We start from the raw sequence: 15349 nt of genomic DNA on the forward strand, positions 1-15349 counted from the left end.
TTCCCTCTTTTCCTACAGCAGTCTCTATTTCAAACATTAGGTACAACTCACATTTTAATTTGTTTTAATATTAAATCCTTCCTTCCCTTCCTTTACATTTTCTGTGCTCATCAGATTCCAGATTTGTCTAATTAAAGTCTGCTCATCCTGCAAATCCTACACTCAGATGAATTCCATTGACTCATTTTTCTTTAAGCATTTTCATCTTTTAGCTGGCATTTATAAAATTGCTCTTACTTGTGAAATATTTAAAGAAATAAAAATAACTTCAACTTCTCCTACCCCCTGCTAAACTAATTTATTTAGATTTAGACTCTACTATACAAAAAGAGTGTCCATCCCAGGTAGAGGATGCCCTAGGCGTTTTGGGGCAGATCCTCAGCTCTTGTTAATTGTCATTCGCACTACTGAAGTTAGTGTCACTATAAGTTTATACCAGCTGAGGATCTGCTCCTTTATTTTGTATATTTTAATCAGACTCTTTCTCCCATGTATAACTTTTGGAGAGTCTCCATCACACGGAGTAATACTGTTTTTAAAAGACATAATAAAGCTTTAACATTGCTGTGTTAATCTGCCATTATTATAATGTTTTTTTCTGTGCCGAAGTAACAAATAATTAGAACACTTCTGTATATTTTACCCTGTCTTGCTGGAAACAAAATTAGGACTGATGTGGGTCATTGTTGGGGATCGGACTGAGCTCTCCAGGGGTAAAATAATGAATCTCTACTATTGTACTTGAGCAGCTCCTTCAGCTAGTAGCTCTAGGCGACTTGAATCTTTTGTAAACCAGCCACTAGAGTGGGGCATTTAACAAATACTGAACAACAGGTTATATATGCATCCTTCAGCATTGATGAGGTTTCAGTATATAACCCATAATTCAAAGAGTGAGAAAGAGAAAAACTCTTCGGGAACAGATGAAGAAAATCTTAGTGTAAAAGCTATTGGCTGGCTTTGTGAAGATATCAAAACACTTATTTATATATACTTGTCACAATAAAATGTTTATATTGTAGGGTCCAATAAATATCAAGAGGTCTTTTTACTCTGCCTTCACCTCCCTTCCACCATTTCTTTAAACAACGCAGTAGCGAAATGTTGGAAATAGTTTACTAAAATCTGAATTAACTGGTTGCCGTGGAGCTCTCACATAAAAAGGGAGATCAGAAGTTGTGACATTGGCAGGTTTTAGAAGTGGAATTGTGCTACAACATGTTTTCACCCAGCTTTTCCATTGATTTTTCTCTTGGGAAGTGGTTGACTGGAGTGCGCACTTTGTCTTTTAGGTTGAAGAATGAAAAAGCCTTGCGTCTGAGTATTGTAGGTGAGTATCATAAGCTATTTGGTTGAAATCAAAATTAAGGTTTGTCCTATAACTTAGGTCTTACAGACTTTTGTGGGAAAAGGAATTGTTCTCTGTTTGGGGTAAGGGCTGTCTTTATAATCTATTAATAAACTGTATAATTGTAAGAATATCATGGATGTTCTCACTTCAACCTGGCAACTGCAAATGAAATCAGAGCTAAGAGGAGTATGGGATTTCTTGACTTCACTTCTTTGCAACACATGTGGACTTCATCACGTGGCTGACTGTAGCAGTAGGCAACTTGGCATACTACAGAACAAACCTTTATTTCATTAATACCACCAAGCCTTGTCAATCCAGATGATTAGATGTAGCCTTCTCCGAAGTTTATACTTGCATCATCTCATGTAGATGTTTGTGAACTGGCAGAGATGCCAGGCAGCAACTGGGAAGGCTGGTAAATTTCAGACCACAATTTGATACAGTGTTTTAAAGTTTGATGTTTTACCTTGTTAATTTACTTTACTCTTAAATTATGCAGATCTGTTGATCAGGTAATGAAAAGGCCTCAGGCCAGTTTCTCATACTGCAACTCCAAGTTGCTAATTTTGACAGTTTCTCCATTACATATTTGATTATCTTGATATTGATCCAATATGGTGATTCTGTCCCCCCCTCCATCATGTCTTAATATAACATGATCTGAAAGTGATTTTTGGTACTTTTAAACATTTCACAAGCAGTACTTACAGAAAGTTTTTTAACAATTTTTAAGATGTTCATCTAATTCCTCTGCACTGTACTATCTGAAAAAAATATACTGTGTATATTGATTGCTGAAAAATTGGGTTGTGTTTTAAGAAAAATAAATTGAACATTTTCTTCCTGATTTCTAGTACTTTAAAACAATTTATGTATGTATTTATTATTTATTCTTTTAGTAAAGGAGGATGGAAAACATCTGTAAACAACTTCTACCTTCTCCTCCAAATTAAAAATAATTGGATGACACCTATTCTTTGTATTAATTTCATATCTAGACTGAGACCTTGTACTTGTACCATAGTGAGGCAAATTTTTATGACTGAATTTTAAACCCCCTGAAAAATGGGATTTATTGAAGGAACATTGATAGGCTTTGTTCTATGCTAGTGCTACTATAATAATTAACACACACTTTGTTCCTGTAGGAGAAAAATTACAGTGGTTTCAAAGTCACCTTGATCCCAGCAAAGCAGACTACACAAAGAAAGAAGCCTGTGAACTAATTGAAAAGTAAGAATGGGGTATACAATAATATAAAAGGCTCTTTTTTGATGGAAATAAGATTGACTTACTGACTGGTAAAATTAAGATGAATCTTTAATAAACGAAATATTTCCCTTTTGTATTTATTATTAGAAATCTCATTGATTTATTAATAGTGAAGATATTATGCATTAGCATAAGTAGATCATAATTATTCTGGAACTACTGGATGAGGTCAGATTATATCCAGAGAGACTTACCCACTCAAGTATTATATCTCTGCATATGTAGTGAAGGCAAACTCAAATTAAAATGGATACGCCTATATCTTTTCCAGTAACCGCATGATCAGCAATCTAAATATTTATGTCCCCAGTGCATGAAGTGTTAGTCGCATTTCTTGGTGAAAGTGCAATCTACAGGTTCTACTTCACTTAGCCCCACTTCTTAGCTTTGTCACATTCTGTTTTAGGAAGGCCAGCTGAACAGCGCCAGAGCTGTTTCAAAAGTGGGGGCCTGAATGGGGACTATATCATTACTATACATAAGACTACATGTACCAAAGGCTGCCCCCATTGGCAATTTGTCAGCTACATCTCTTGCTAGGTTATGCCTATCTCATGATGGTAAATTCCTTTTACCCTCAGTATTTATGGCATATTTCGTATGCAGTTCAATGAAACCTGCATTATTGAGGAGCATCTCCAGTGCTACTCTGGGGCAGATCCATCACTGGTATATGCTATAGGATCTACTGCCATCTTATGTTTTAAAGTCTTCACAGTATAATGATGGCATGAGACTTTAAAATATCCTCAATGTATCCAGAGTACTTTAGTTTGACATTTTAGTGAAAGACCACTTATAGCAGGCAACGTATGATTTTTTTTTTTTTCTGGGTTGCAGAGCGGTTACTTTAAGACAGGTTACACTAAGTTTAAAAAAAAAACATTAAAACAACAATGTTGTGGTTGTGAAGTCAAGTACCCAGAAATTAGGAAATGCTAGAATTATGATTGCTTGTGCAACTTTAATTTGGCTCCCTTGTGTATAACCATTATGATAGTCCTTAAGTACAGCCCTGGCTCGAGCATGCTGGAGTACTGACAGAGTCTTTGGAGAATTTAGCTTCCAAACTCTTAACAAGTCTTTACTGAACGTCAAAAAACAGTGATTTTTCTCATAGGCAAGGCCGCCCCGAAGGGGGGGGAACAAGTGGGGCAATTTGCCTCAGGCCCTGGGCCCCGCAGTCAGGGCAGGGGTGGCAATTCGGCAGCGGGTCTTTCAGTCCCTCTCTTTCTCGGCGGCGGCACTTCGGAGGCAGCTCAATCGCTCCGCTTCAGTCTTCTGTGGCAATTTGGCAGCGGGTCGTCCTGTCCTCTTCTTTCTTCGGCAGCATGACTTGGGTTTTCTTTTTTTTTTTTTTCTTCGACGCTTGGGGTGGCAAAACGAACTATTTTTTATGGAAGGGGCCCTTGAGATTGCTTTGCCCCAGGCCCCCTGAATCCTCTGGGTGGCACTGTTCATAGGCTCGTATCTTAGACAGATTTGGCTGTTTGTTTCACACGAATGGCAAAAATAGGGCAACCCCTCTACCCTCACCAAATTTCAAGTTCTTGCTCCAAAGCGTGGAGGCACTAGAGCTTCTCAGAGAAATTATAGTACAAATGTTTAACATAGGCAAAATAACAGTTTTCTCTAAACTCATTCTTTGAAGTGGCAAAACCATTTTAGCTGAAACATTCAGAAAAGTTCTGCCTGAGGCAGACACCTGACCTGAGAAATTTCTGCTCAAGTGATTAAAGTTTGGCAAAGTTATAAGCAACTGAAAATAGGGTCTTATAATGGGAAGTGTCGGGCAATCAAGGAAGAAGGCTGTACTTCTTCCAATCTGGTTTAGAGGGGAAGTGAAGGCAGCTATAAAAAATAAAATATAACAAATGGAAGAAAGGGAAAGTTTATAGTAATGAATATAAACCAGAAGTTAGGAATGATAGAAAATTGATGAGGGAAGCAAAAGGACACAAGGAGAAATCTTCTAGGGAGTTTTTTAAATATATTAGGAACAAAAAATTCTGACAATGGTATTGTTCCATTACTAGATGGAAATGGTAGAATTATGAATAATAATGCAGAATAGGCAGAATTGTTCAATAAATATGTTTGTTCTGTAGTTGGGGAAAAAAGCAGATGATATAGTCTGATCAAATGCTGGTGATAATGATCTTTTAATTCCACTAATATCTCTGGAGGATGTTAAACAGAAGCTCCTAAAGTCAGACATTTTTAAATTAGGGTGTCCAAATAACTTGCTTCCTAGAGTTTTAAAAGAGGTGGCTGAGAAGATTGCTGGATCATTAATGTTGATTTTCAGTAAGTCTTAGAGCAATGAGGAAGTTCCAGAAGACTGGAAGAAAGCTAATGTTGTGCCAATATTTAGAAAGGGTAAACAGCATGACCCGGCTAATTATTGGCCTGTCAGCCTGACGTCGATCTTGGCAAGACAATGGAGTGGCTGATACAGGACTCAACTAATAAAGAATTAAAGGAGTGTAATGTAATTAATGGAAATCAACATGGGTTTATGGAAAATAGATCCTGTCAAACTAACTAGATTTTTGTAATTTTTTTTATGAGGATACAAGTTTGGTTGATAAAAGTAATAGGGTTGACATAATATACTTAGATTTCTCCAAGGCATTTGACCTGGTACCACATGCCATTTTGACTAAAAAACTAGAACAATATAAAATGAACATGGTGCCAATTAAATGGATTTAAAACTGGCTAACTGATGGGTTTCAAAATGTAACTATAAATGGGCAATCATCATCAAGCCAGTGTATTTCTAGTGGGGTCCTGCAGGGATCAATTCTTGGCCCTATGCTATTTAATATTTTTATCAGTAACCTGGAAGAAAACATAAAATCACTGTTAAAATTTGCGGATGACACACACATTGGGGGAGTGATAAATAATGAAGAGGACAGGTCACTGACTCAGAAGGATGTAGATCGCATGGTGACCTGGGCACAATCAAACATGTTTTTAGTATGGCTAAATGTATACATCTAGGAACAAAGAATGTAGGCCACACTTAAAGGATGGGGACTCTATCCACTACAGCCCACAAATCTTTTTGAAAGTCACTGCTTCCCAGGATAATCAGCTGAACATGTGTGAGGCGGTGGCTAAAAGTGCTAATGCAATTCTGGGATGAATAACAGGGGATTCTCAAGTAGAGGTAGAGGTTGTTTTGCCACTGGTGCAACTGCTGCTGCAATACTGTGTCCAGTTCTGGTGCCCACAATTCACGAAAGATGTTGATAAATTGGAGAGGGTTCAGCAAAGAGCCATGAGAAAAATGAAAGGGTTTAGAAAACATGCCTTACAGTGATAGACTCAAAGAGCTCAATCTGTGTAGCTTAACGAAAGTTAAGGGGTGACTTGAATATAGTCTGTAAGTATCTACATAGGGAACAAATATTTAATAGGTTCTTTAATCAATAAAAAAAGTATAACATGATTCAATGAGTGGAAATTGAACATAGGCAAAAATCAGACTGGAAATAAGGCATGAATTTGTAATGGTGAGAACAGTTTACCAAGAGTCGTGGTGGATTCTCCATCACTGACAGATTTTAAATTGGTTGCATATTCTTTCAAAAGATATGCTCTAGGAATTATTTTGGGCAAGTTCTATGCTCTGTGTTATGCAGGAGGTCAGACTAAATCACAGAGGGCATTTTGGCCTTGGACCTTTGCTATAGGTGGAACAGGTAATGCTGCCTATAATAACAAACAGGTAGGAGCAAAATCTGCTCTCTCATCATTATCCTGTAGTCGTTTGGAAGTTCTCCCAGTACAGCGCTAGTCTTCCTTCTCCCAGAGGTTCTTGGCTACAATAGGTGACATGCTATATACTCTGCTAAGTCTGAGGGGTAAGAGTCTAGAGGTCACAGCCTAAACAGATTTTCTCTTTTGGAAGAATATTATAGTTTTTCACACGAAATTCAAGATTTGCATCGGTGGCATATTTAGATGTTGTGCAGATGGCAAAGAAATATTTCCCTGTCAAATGACCAAACCAGTATAGTTTTATTAAAATATTACGAGACATCTCATAGCTTAAACTTGTTGTCTTTCAGATATTTACATCGATTCAGTGATGAGCTGGAGCAAATTAAGTTACATAACAGCATTAAAGGCAGACAAGGAAGGCAGCACAGTTCCCGGGAGGAGATAATCAAACAGACCATAGAGCATGAAAGACAACTCTATGAAGGATATGGGATAGGTATGGCTGCCTTATTATTTCGTTGTTGTGCAAACTGCAATAGCTGCAACTCCCCCCCCCCCCCCCCCCCCCCCCCCCCCCCCGTTCACAAGGCCTGAATCCTAAGGGAAAGCTTTAGGTGATACTCTGGTTTCTTGTTTTAGAGAAATAAATCTTCCTTTACGTCTCTTGATTTCCAGGTTCTTTTAAGGTGGATGTAAAAACAAACAGAAAGATCCTAGTTAGAAATTCATTTTACTTCCTTGAATGCAGTGATCGCCTTTGAGCAAAGACTTTGCTTTATGTTTTATGTTGCTTTAAGGCATATGTGTATGTAGATTTTGATTACTAAAGTTGACAGGAGGGTGATATTCCTATGAAGTCTGACTTCTGTTTTTAAAGCATATTAATGTAGCCACCCCAAAAGAGCATGAATTGCATCCCGTACCTGTCTGTGCAGTTTCTTTTTAAAAAAGGTAGGGTTTTTTTTAGCCTGAACAAAAGGTTGCCCCCTCTTTAAAAGAGTGCATAATTACATTTTTAGAGACATACGTATGATGATGATTGTTGGTATAAAGGTTTTACTAGCTCTCATTTGAAATGACCAGCATTACTTGCTCATGGCTTCATTATTCATGACTGGTGACCATCCCAAACTCATGCCATGAAACCTTTGTACCATGAAACATCACAGAAACCTAACATCACTGAGGACCCCATGTATTGTTCCCTCTCACAGGAATGGGCCAGTGGGAAAAGTTCTACAAGGTTCACGTTGCATAAGCTTACTGTATGCTCTCCACTTAAGAGGGAGGACTTCGGAGCCTACTAAACTTAGAGGGCCCAAGGCTTCCCACTCCATGAATCACAGGGATCTTTAGAGAAAAAAAGAACCCTTGATCTAAGGAGGTAGGAATAGTCCTGTATCAATTGGACCTGCCTGCACCAGGATTTACACTTTCTCCTTATTTGCGGTGGAGCAGAGCTCCTGCAGTAGATGCAGTGGAGCCAAAGGGCATTAATACAGCTCCAGACTTAATTAAATTTCTTGGGTTTTCCTGGATTTCTTCATTAAAATGTAGGGGCTCATCAAGGTATGGTGCTTCATTCTGACCGGTCTCTTGCTCCATTCTGGCCCACCTAAAACTTTGTGCAGCCCCAACAGACAGAAACTCTGATCAGGCTGAGGAGATACGTACACAGAAGGACCCCTTCAAATGTGTAGCTGGTGATGAATCTTTGACCCCATGGATGTTTGGAGTAGGGTTGAGAGTTTGTTTATAAAAATGCCCTAACATTTAACCTTTAACAACATAAGTCCCCTGAAACAAAACTCTAACATTTAGAATACAATAATGCTGTAATTTATAACAAAAATAATTATAGTCCAATAGACAGTTAGCTCAGAACAACATCTTAACTTCTAATCTGATGTTTCAGGGTTTTCACTGGCTGCTATCACAAATACATATAAAGTCAGACTGCCAGACATGATTATTGGTCTTTACTTTTAAATTTCCCCAGGGAAAAAATAGCAGTTGCCCCTTTGTCATCACAGTGTCTCACGATGCCTTAAAAAGAGCTCAGAGGAGAGCCGTGTGTGTCTTGAGAACCTCAGCATGATTATTACCAATGAAAGGTATCGGTCAGGGATGCTGCATGGGATTAACATTAAAGAATGGAAATTTTTGAGCGTAAGTGAACTGATAGCATCCCTTTAGAAATACATACACTGGACCCTCACTAGAACGTGCGTCTATATAGCGCGAATTCACATATAATGCGGTCACGGCCATGGATCCCAAATTTAATTACTTTAATTGCAATTCATTTTAATGCAGTCCCCGCGTTAACATGGTACTGCGCATGGATCCCAAATCCCGCGTTCTAGCGAGGGTCCAGTGTATTGTTTAAAGGTCGTATGCAAATGCCAGCTATGCTTGAGAGAGGGCCTGGAATGACTGAAAATCATGTACATGGAACTAGGCTGATGGGCAAGAGCAGGAATCAAGTGGGGCAAGGCTAATTGGGACGGGGAAAGGAATTGTGGAGACTGAGATCCAGGCTGTGTTGAGGAGGATGTGGTAGAAAGTCATACCAAATTTAATGACCTGACACATTACTTCTTAAAAATAGACAGCCTTTTTGGAGCCTGTCAAGGTTCCTCCCCCACTCTGAACTCTAGGGTACAGATGTGGGGACCTGCATGAAAATCTCCTAAGCTTACTTTTACCAGCTTAGGTTAAAACTTCCCCAAGGTGCAAATTAATTTTATCCTTTGTCCTTGGAATATCCACTGCCACCACCAAACTCTAACTGGGTTTACTGGGAAACATAGTTCGGACACGTCTTTCCCCCCAAAATCCTCCCAACCCTGCACCCCACTTCCTCACCAATTTGCATTGGTGACCACAGACCCAAACCCTTGGATCTGAGAACAATGAAAAAGCATTCAGTTTTCTTACAAGAAGACTTTTAATAGAAATAGAAGTAAAGGAATCACCCCTGTAAAATCAGGATGGTAGATACCTTACAGAATAATTAGATTCAAAACATAGAGAATCCCTCTAGGCAAAACCTTAAGTTACAAAAAAGACACACAGACAGAAATAGTCATTCTATTCAGCACAATTCTTTTCTCAGCCATTTAAAGAAATCATCATCTAACACATACCTAGCTAGATTACTTACTAAAGTTCTAAGACTCCATTCCTGGTCTATCCCTGGCAAAAAAAAGCATATAGACAGACCCAGACCCTTTGTTTCTCTCCCTCCTCCCAGCTTTTGAAAGTATCTTGTCTCCTCATTGGTCATTTTGGTCAGGTGCCAGCGAGGTTACCTTTAGCTTCTTAACCCTTTACAGGTGAGAGGATTTTTCCCCTGGCCAGGAGGGATTTTAAAGGGGTTTACCCTTTCCTTTATATTTATGACAGAGCCAAATTAGCAGTTTAACTTTAATGTCTAGCAGTAGTAGTAGTTCAAAGTCAGTGCTACTTTCATAGTGATGTGAAAGTTCATTAACAGAATGGAAAATGTTTCCTGCTTGGAATGTAAAATCTTGGCCAATTAGCTTCTTTGCAACAAGTGTTTCCTATGTTCATGGGGTGGGGGTGAGGGAATGGGAGTAATGAAAGGTTTTCAGAATATTTGTCAGCTGTACTTAATCCTCCAGAGCTTCTCATATCCTGTTCTGCATGAGATAGCTTAACGCCATGAACCCCTGAATTGTTTGCTATGTGACTTAGTGCACAGTAGGAATCCAGTGTTCTTTCTCCTCACTTCCTCTTTTGCATTTCTTCTAGGGCAGAAATAGGGAAGCAATCTATATGACTCTTTTAAAAATCTGTTCTTGTTTTCCAATTGTTGTGCACCAATACGAAGTCCTCCTTCCAATTTCTGTGGTTTTAAAAATTAGTTTTCTTATTTTTAAAAATGTTCTTCTCTCCTGTTGCTGTGTGAAAGTTCCAGGCAAACAGAAAAATCAGTGAAATAGGCTAGCAAACAACTCTATCAAATGCACAAGGTAAACAAACTGTAAAAAATAAAAAAACAAGGTGTTTTCATATATAGAAGTTTTACTTACTATTGCTGTAAGTTTAAAAATTGCAAAAATGTGACATTTTTAAGTTGATGGTGCCCCTTTACATGTTAAATGCATCCTCAAATCATTTATCGTTTGTTATCGCAGCTGTTGAAGGTTCTGTCTGTCTAGAACTCAGAGAAAATTGTTCAGAGAAAATTGTTGCTGCTAAATACTATAATTGGAATTGGGAGGAAAAAAATGTGAAGTCAGCTGGAGATTGTGCTTTAATGGGTCTATCTCATCATTATCACTAGAGGCTTCTCTAATAAAAGGGAATATCTTCAAACTGACTTTATATTTGAATGTCTCTCTGTTACTGAGGTCAGAATTTTCCCTTGTGTGTTGTACGTTTTGTCTTGAAGCAGCCTTGGAATATAAAAGTGTCTGGAGTTCTAAAAGTCACCCAAGGTATGCCATTTTTGTATAAAAAGTCATGTTCGTGTGAATAGAAATTCAAGATTATACATTTCTTCACTAGTTGATTAATAACAGGCTGAATTTCATGCAGAAGTTCTTAAATAGCTACACTGGCAACTGAGTATTCAGATAAATTAGTAAATGTTGTACAGATTCTTCTAGGAACAGTAATAATAAAGGAAGCTTCAGTCTTATAATCAGTGAGGTTGTTAAGGAAGTTGTGTTTCTTTAGTAGTGTCTCATTGGTTCCTGTCTTTCCCTCTATGCTTAATTGTACGACTAAACAGGTTCCTACAGGTTTGACTTTTCTGGCATATTGTCATTTTCATCATTGTGTGTTTCTGAAAAGTACTTATTTTTCAAGTGTTCATTGCTAATGTCCAAAGCTTGTTGAAGGGGCATCCCAGATGTTGACAGGAACCCCCTGATGAATTGAGAGTGCATGTTTCCAGCTAAAAATGGCAAGCAGTAGTTATTTCTTCTGAACTTTGTGTTGTTTAGTTAACTGACTAACTTTTAATTATGGATTCTGTCAGAACATGGAAGCCAAGTGTCCTAGAAAAATAAATTGGTCCAATGAGCTCTCAAAGTTAAACATATCCAGATATGAAGAGTTAATTTTTTTTTAATATTTGGGATGGAAGACATAAGGGTAGAATATTATAGCATAGCTAGTGTCTGTACTGTTTCTTCAATACATTTGAAGTTTTTGCTGCTGATTGTGGTAGAGTCCATTGTACAGCTGAATTGGTCCATGTCTAAAGAGATCACTCCTCGTTTAATGACCAGTCATTTCTCAACTTTTTACTTTGTGGCTCCTTGATTTTTAACACTGCCTCTTGTTCTGTTGAGTTTTGCCTCCACTCCTTAATGAGGAAATGTACACGATTTGAACATGGGTTCAAGAAAAATGTATTCCAATTCTCGTAAGACTTAACAGAAACCTTTAGTGCAAATCTGTGTGTGTCTGAGAGAATGAGGAAAAAGTTGTATTAGAGACAGCTGATTTTTATTTTTCAGAAACATTTCATTTATATGAATCTCTATTCTGACCTCTACAGAACCTGATACTATTAAAATTATGTAGGTATCTCTAAACTTGGATTGTAAGCTCTTCCGGGCAGGGATAGTCATTTTATGATGTCTGTACAGTGCCTAGCAAAGTGTAGCTCCCCAGCTGGGACCCTTTGGTGCTACTACAATACAAATAAATATTAATAGACTAGAGTGTTTGCCAGAAACATTATGTAGTCACCTTTGTTTGACTTGCTACTCAGACTCATGTACAGCAATGGAAAGGCTGATCTGGATTGCTTAGTGAAGTGGCCTCATTTAAGCAACATGTCTTTTAATACAGCCAAATGCAAGGTTGTGCGTATAGGAAAAAAATGTAGGTCACATACAAAATGGGTAGCAGTATCCTGGGATGCGGTGATATTGAACAGGACTTAAGGATGATGGTAAATCAACTAAATGTGGGTTCCCAGTGCTGTGCTGTAGCTAAGACAGGGGTGGGCAATCATTTTGGCCTGAGGGCCGCATCTGGGTATGGAAATTGTATGGCGGGCCATGAAGGCTCCCAAAATTAACAATTCAGAGTTATTCAAATAGACTCTTATTTAATAAAGATACATTTTAGTGGAAATAAACATAAAACCTTACTTACTATTATAAATATACCATCATAACAACATATTACAATAATTAAACTAAACTTAACCCCTTTCCATGCCCTCTTTGGTTAATGTGAACAATACAGCTGGTCACCCTTCTTTACAATGGCATCAAAGTCCGGTGTCATTCTTGTTATGGAAATCCGTAATACTGAGTTGAGATGCTGGTTGGTAGTGAGATTTGTTGTAATTCAGCAGGGAAAATGTTTGTTCACACACACACACACACACAGGTGGAGCCGAACAAAACAAGGATTTTCTGTGCCACCTTGCGGATATTTATTAACTTTGTTTCACTCAAGGAGGCATAAAACTCATCAGTTTTTTCTGAATTGTACTTTTTCTTCAAGGTGGAATTGCACTGTAGATCAATGAGCAATTAAAAGTGGCAATTCTTCAACAAAAAAACTTCAAAAACAGACTCCAATGAGAAACTGCAGAACTGGAATTAATTTGCAAACTGGACACCATCAAATTAGGCCTGAATAAAGACTGGGAATGAATGGGTCACTACAAAAACTAAAAACTGATTTCCCCCTTGCTAATTTCCCCCTACTGTTACTCACACCTTCTTGTCAACTGTTTGAAATGGGCCACCCTGATTACCACTACAAAAGTGATTTTTCCTCCTCTTGGTAATAGCCCACTTGTCATTGAGAGCTAACAAAAACAACGTAAAGCCCTGTGCTTTCTTGTTCAGCTCAGAAGCCAAACGTTCACAATCACTTCTACGCGGCGAGTAACAGTTCTTTGTGACAAACTAATGGTCTCAAATTTGTTTTGGTATTCCAGGCACAGCATGCCAGCAACATGAACCATGCATTCTTTCAAAAACTCCCCTTTAATAAAAGGCTTATTTTGTTTAGCGAATTTAAACTCCAGAATATAACTTGCCTTTGTAGTGGCTTCCTGAACTGTAGCTTGTCTCACATATATTTTGCTGAGCTTTTAAGTACGTGGCGAGTTTCTCAGCTTTTCTTGCCCTTTCCTCAGTTGTTAAATTGCTGCCATAATTAGGATATTTCGTTGAAAAATGGCAATTCAAATTGTACTCCCTGAACACTGCGATCCTCTCCTGACAAATCAGGCATACAGCCTTTGAGTTCACGTTTGTGAAAAAATATTTTGCATTCCAGTCTTTGTTAAAAACCCAACATTCTTTGTCCACTTTTTTCTTTTTTTTTGCAGCGCTCATTTTTGAAAGGGAAAAGAAAATCTTAACTGCTGCCCTTATTTCAAACTGCTGCTTTAGAAGGTTTCACGCACTGTGAAAAAACTGGGCTTGCTCTCTAGCCTGGATTTGTTGGGCATCAGTGCCCCTGATAATTTTGATCCATGGCACTCTATCCCAGAACTTGTGTGGACAAGAAGAGGCAGAGGCAGGTGTCAACTCACTTGTAACTTTGTGTCCCACCCAAAATGGTGTATTTGAAATGTTCTTACTGTTGTACTTTGAGTTCTGTTTGCACTGTTGTATTTATTAAAAGTTTACATAGTAAGGGATGTTACCAAGGTGGAGTGGGAGGACTCATGGGATGTGGTGTGGCGGGGTTCTGTAAGGGATGTTACCAAGGTGGAGTGGGAGGACTCATGGGATGTGGTGTGGCGGGGTTCTGTAAGGGATGTTACCAAGGTGAAAGGGTCATGGGGTGTGGCACAGGGGCGGTACCTGGGACACCTAGGGGCCCTGCTGGCAGTGACACCAAGGCGGCCGTACCAGGCACTGCCACGGGTGGAGGCTGCAGCCCCTGGACAGTTTCGAGGTTCTCGAGAGTGGGGCCATAGGAGACCAGGACGTCTTTGTTGTGTGTGTGGGGCTGCCGCGTAGGGGTGGGGTTCTGATCCCGGAAACAGTGCGGTTAAGTCGCGCCTGCGCAGTGTGGCTCTTCTGCATGCCGGGAGGAATCTTCCAGGAAGATGGTGCTCATCAGTGAGTCGGGGGCTGGGGAGAGCCTGGCAGAGCAGGGCAACCCCCTGACTCCCACTCCCCAGCGGGAGTGCTGGAGTGAGGCAAGCCCCCGACTCTGCTCCCTGGCAGGAGCTCAGGGGCCAGATAAAAACGTCTCATGAGCTGGAAGCAGCCTGCGGGCTGTAGTTTGCCCACCCCTGAGCTAAGAGGACTAATGTAAGTCTTGGATGCATAAGCAGGGAAATACCAAGAAACAGCTGAGAAGGGGGTATTACTACTTTATAGAGCTTTGGTGAGTAGAACTGGTTGAAAATTTTCCATTAGAATGATTTTTTTTTTTTTTTTTTTTGGATGAAAAATTCCCTTTATGCAAAACTGAAATATTCTACTGAAAATTTTCAGTTTTTCAGAAAAAAAAATAATTTTTTGGTTGGGAAAATAGAAAGATACCCATCTGACATCCCCTCCCCCACCCCCTGGCCTTGTCAGTTTCACTTTTTGCCGGTGAAATTGACAAAAGCTTTCTCAGCTGGCTGCCATGTCTGAGCTTCCATGACTTTGTCTCCTTCCCTTCTCTTCCTTCCTTATTCCCCTGCCCCAAATGAGCACTTGGAATCTCTGCTTCTCATGCTCCTGAAGCTGGGGGGAAGGTGTGCAAGTTGAATGGCCTCTCCAGCCCTGAAGCTGAGTGGGTGGCTTAGAGCCCTGTCTCTGTGCCTCTCTGGCAGCCAGGCTGGAAGGCTCTTGTCAATTTTATGAGTGCTGGACTTCAGTTCTCCCAAAACAGATTTTTTTTCTTGAAAGCCTTTCCTATTAAAAATTTCACATTTTTGACATTTTGTCCAGGTTTGGGGCATTTTATTTTCAAACTTGGGAATTTTTTTGCAGGAAGGGGATATCCATTTTCCAGCCAGCTTTGTGAGAAAACTGT

The 15349-nt window shown here is 39.3% G+C and overlaps 1 protein-coding gene across 5 annotated transcripts in view; it reads left to right on the forward strand.

The window, feature by feature from the left end:
• The window catches only part of TMA16 (translation machinery associated 16 homolog), a 91200-nt gene that overhangs the window by 40031 nt on the left and 35820 nt on the right, over nt 1-15349 (forward strand). For all 5 annotated transcript variants that reach the window (XR_006290703.1, XM_043545933.1, XM_043545932.1 and 2 more), the window contains exons 3-5: nt 1293-1330; nt 2503-2587; nt 6709-6857. Coding sequence is in view for 4 of the 5 variants with exons in the window: in XM_043545933.1 (XP_043401868.1) it covers nt 1293-1330; nt 2503-2587; nt 6709-6857 (272 nt within the window). In the remaining variant the exon portion in view is untranslated. The remainder of the gene's footprint in view (nt 1-1292; nt 1331-2502; nt 2588-6708; nt 6858-15349) is intronic.

The sequence above is a fragment of the Chelonia mydas genome, chromosome 4 (assembly GCF_015237465.2).
Source record: "Chelonia mydas isolate rCheMyd1 chromosome 4, rCheMyd1.pri.v2, whole genome shotgun sequence".
Classification (NCBI taxonomy): Eukaryota; Metazoa; Chordata; order Testudines; family Cheloniidae; genus Chelonia; species Chelonia mydas.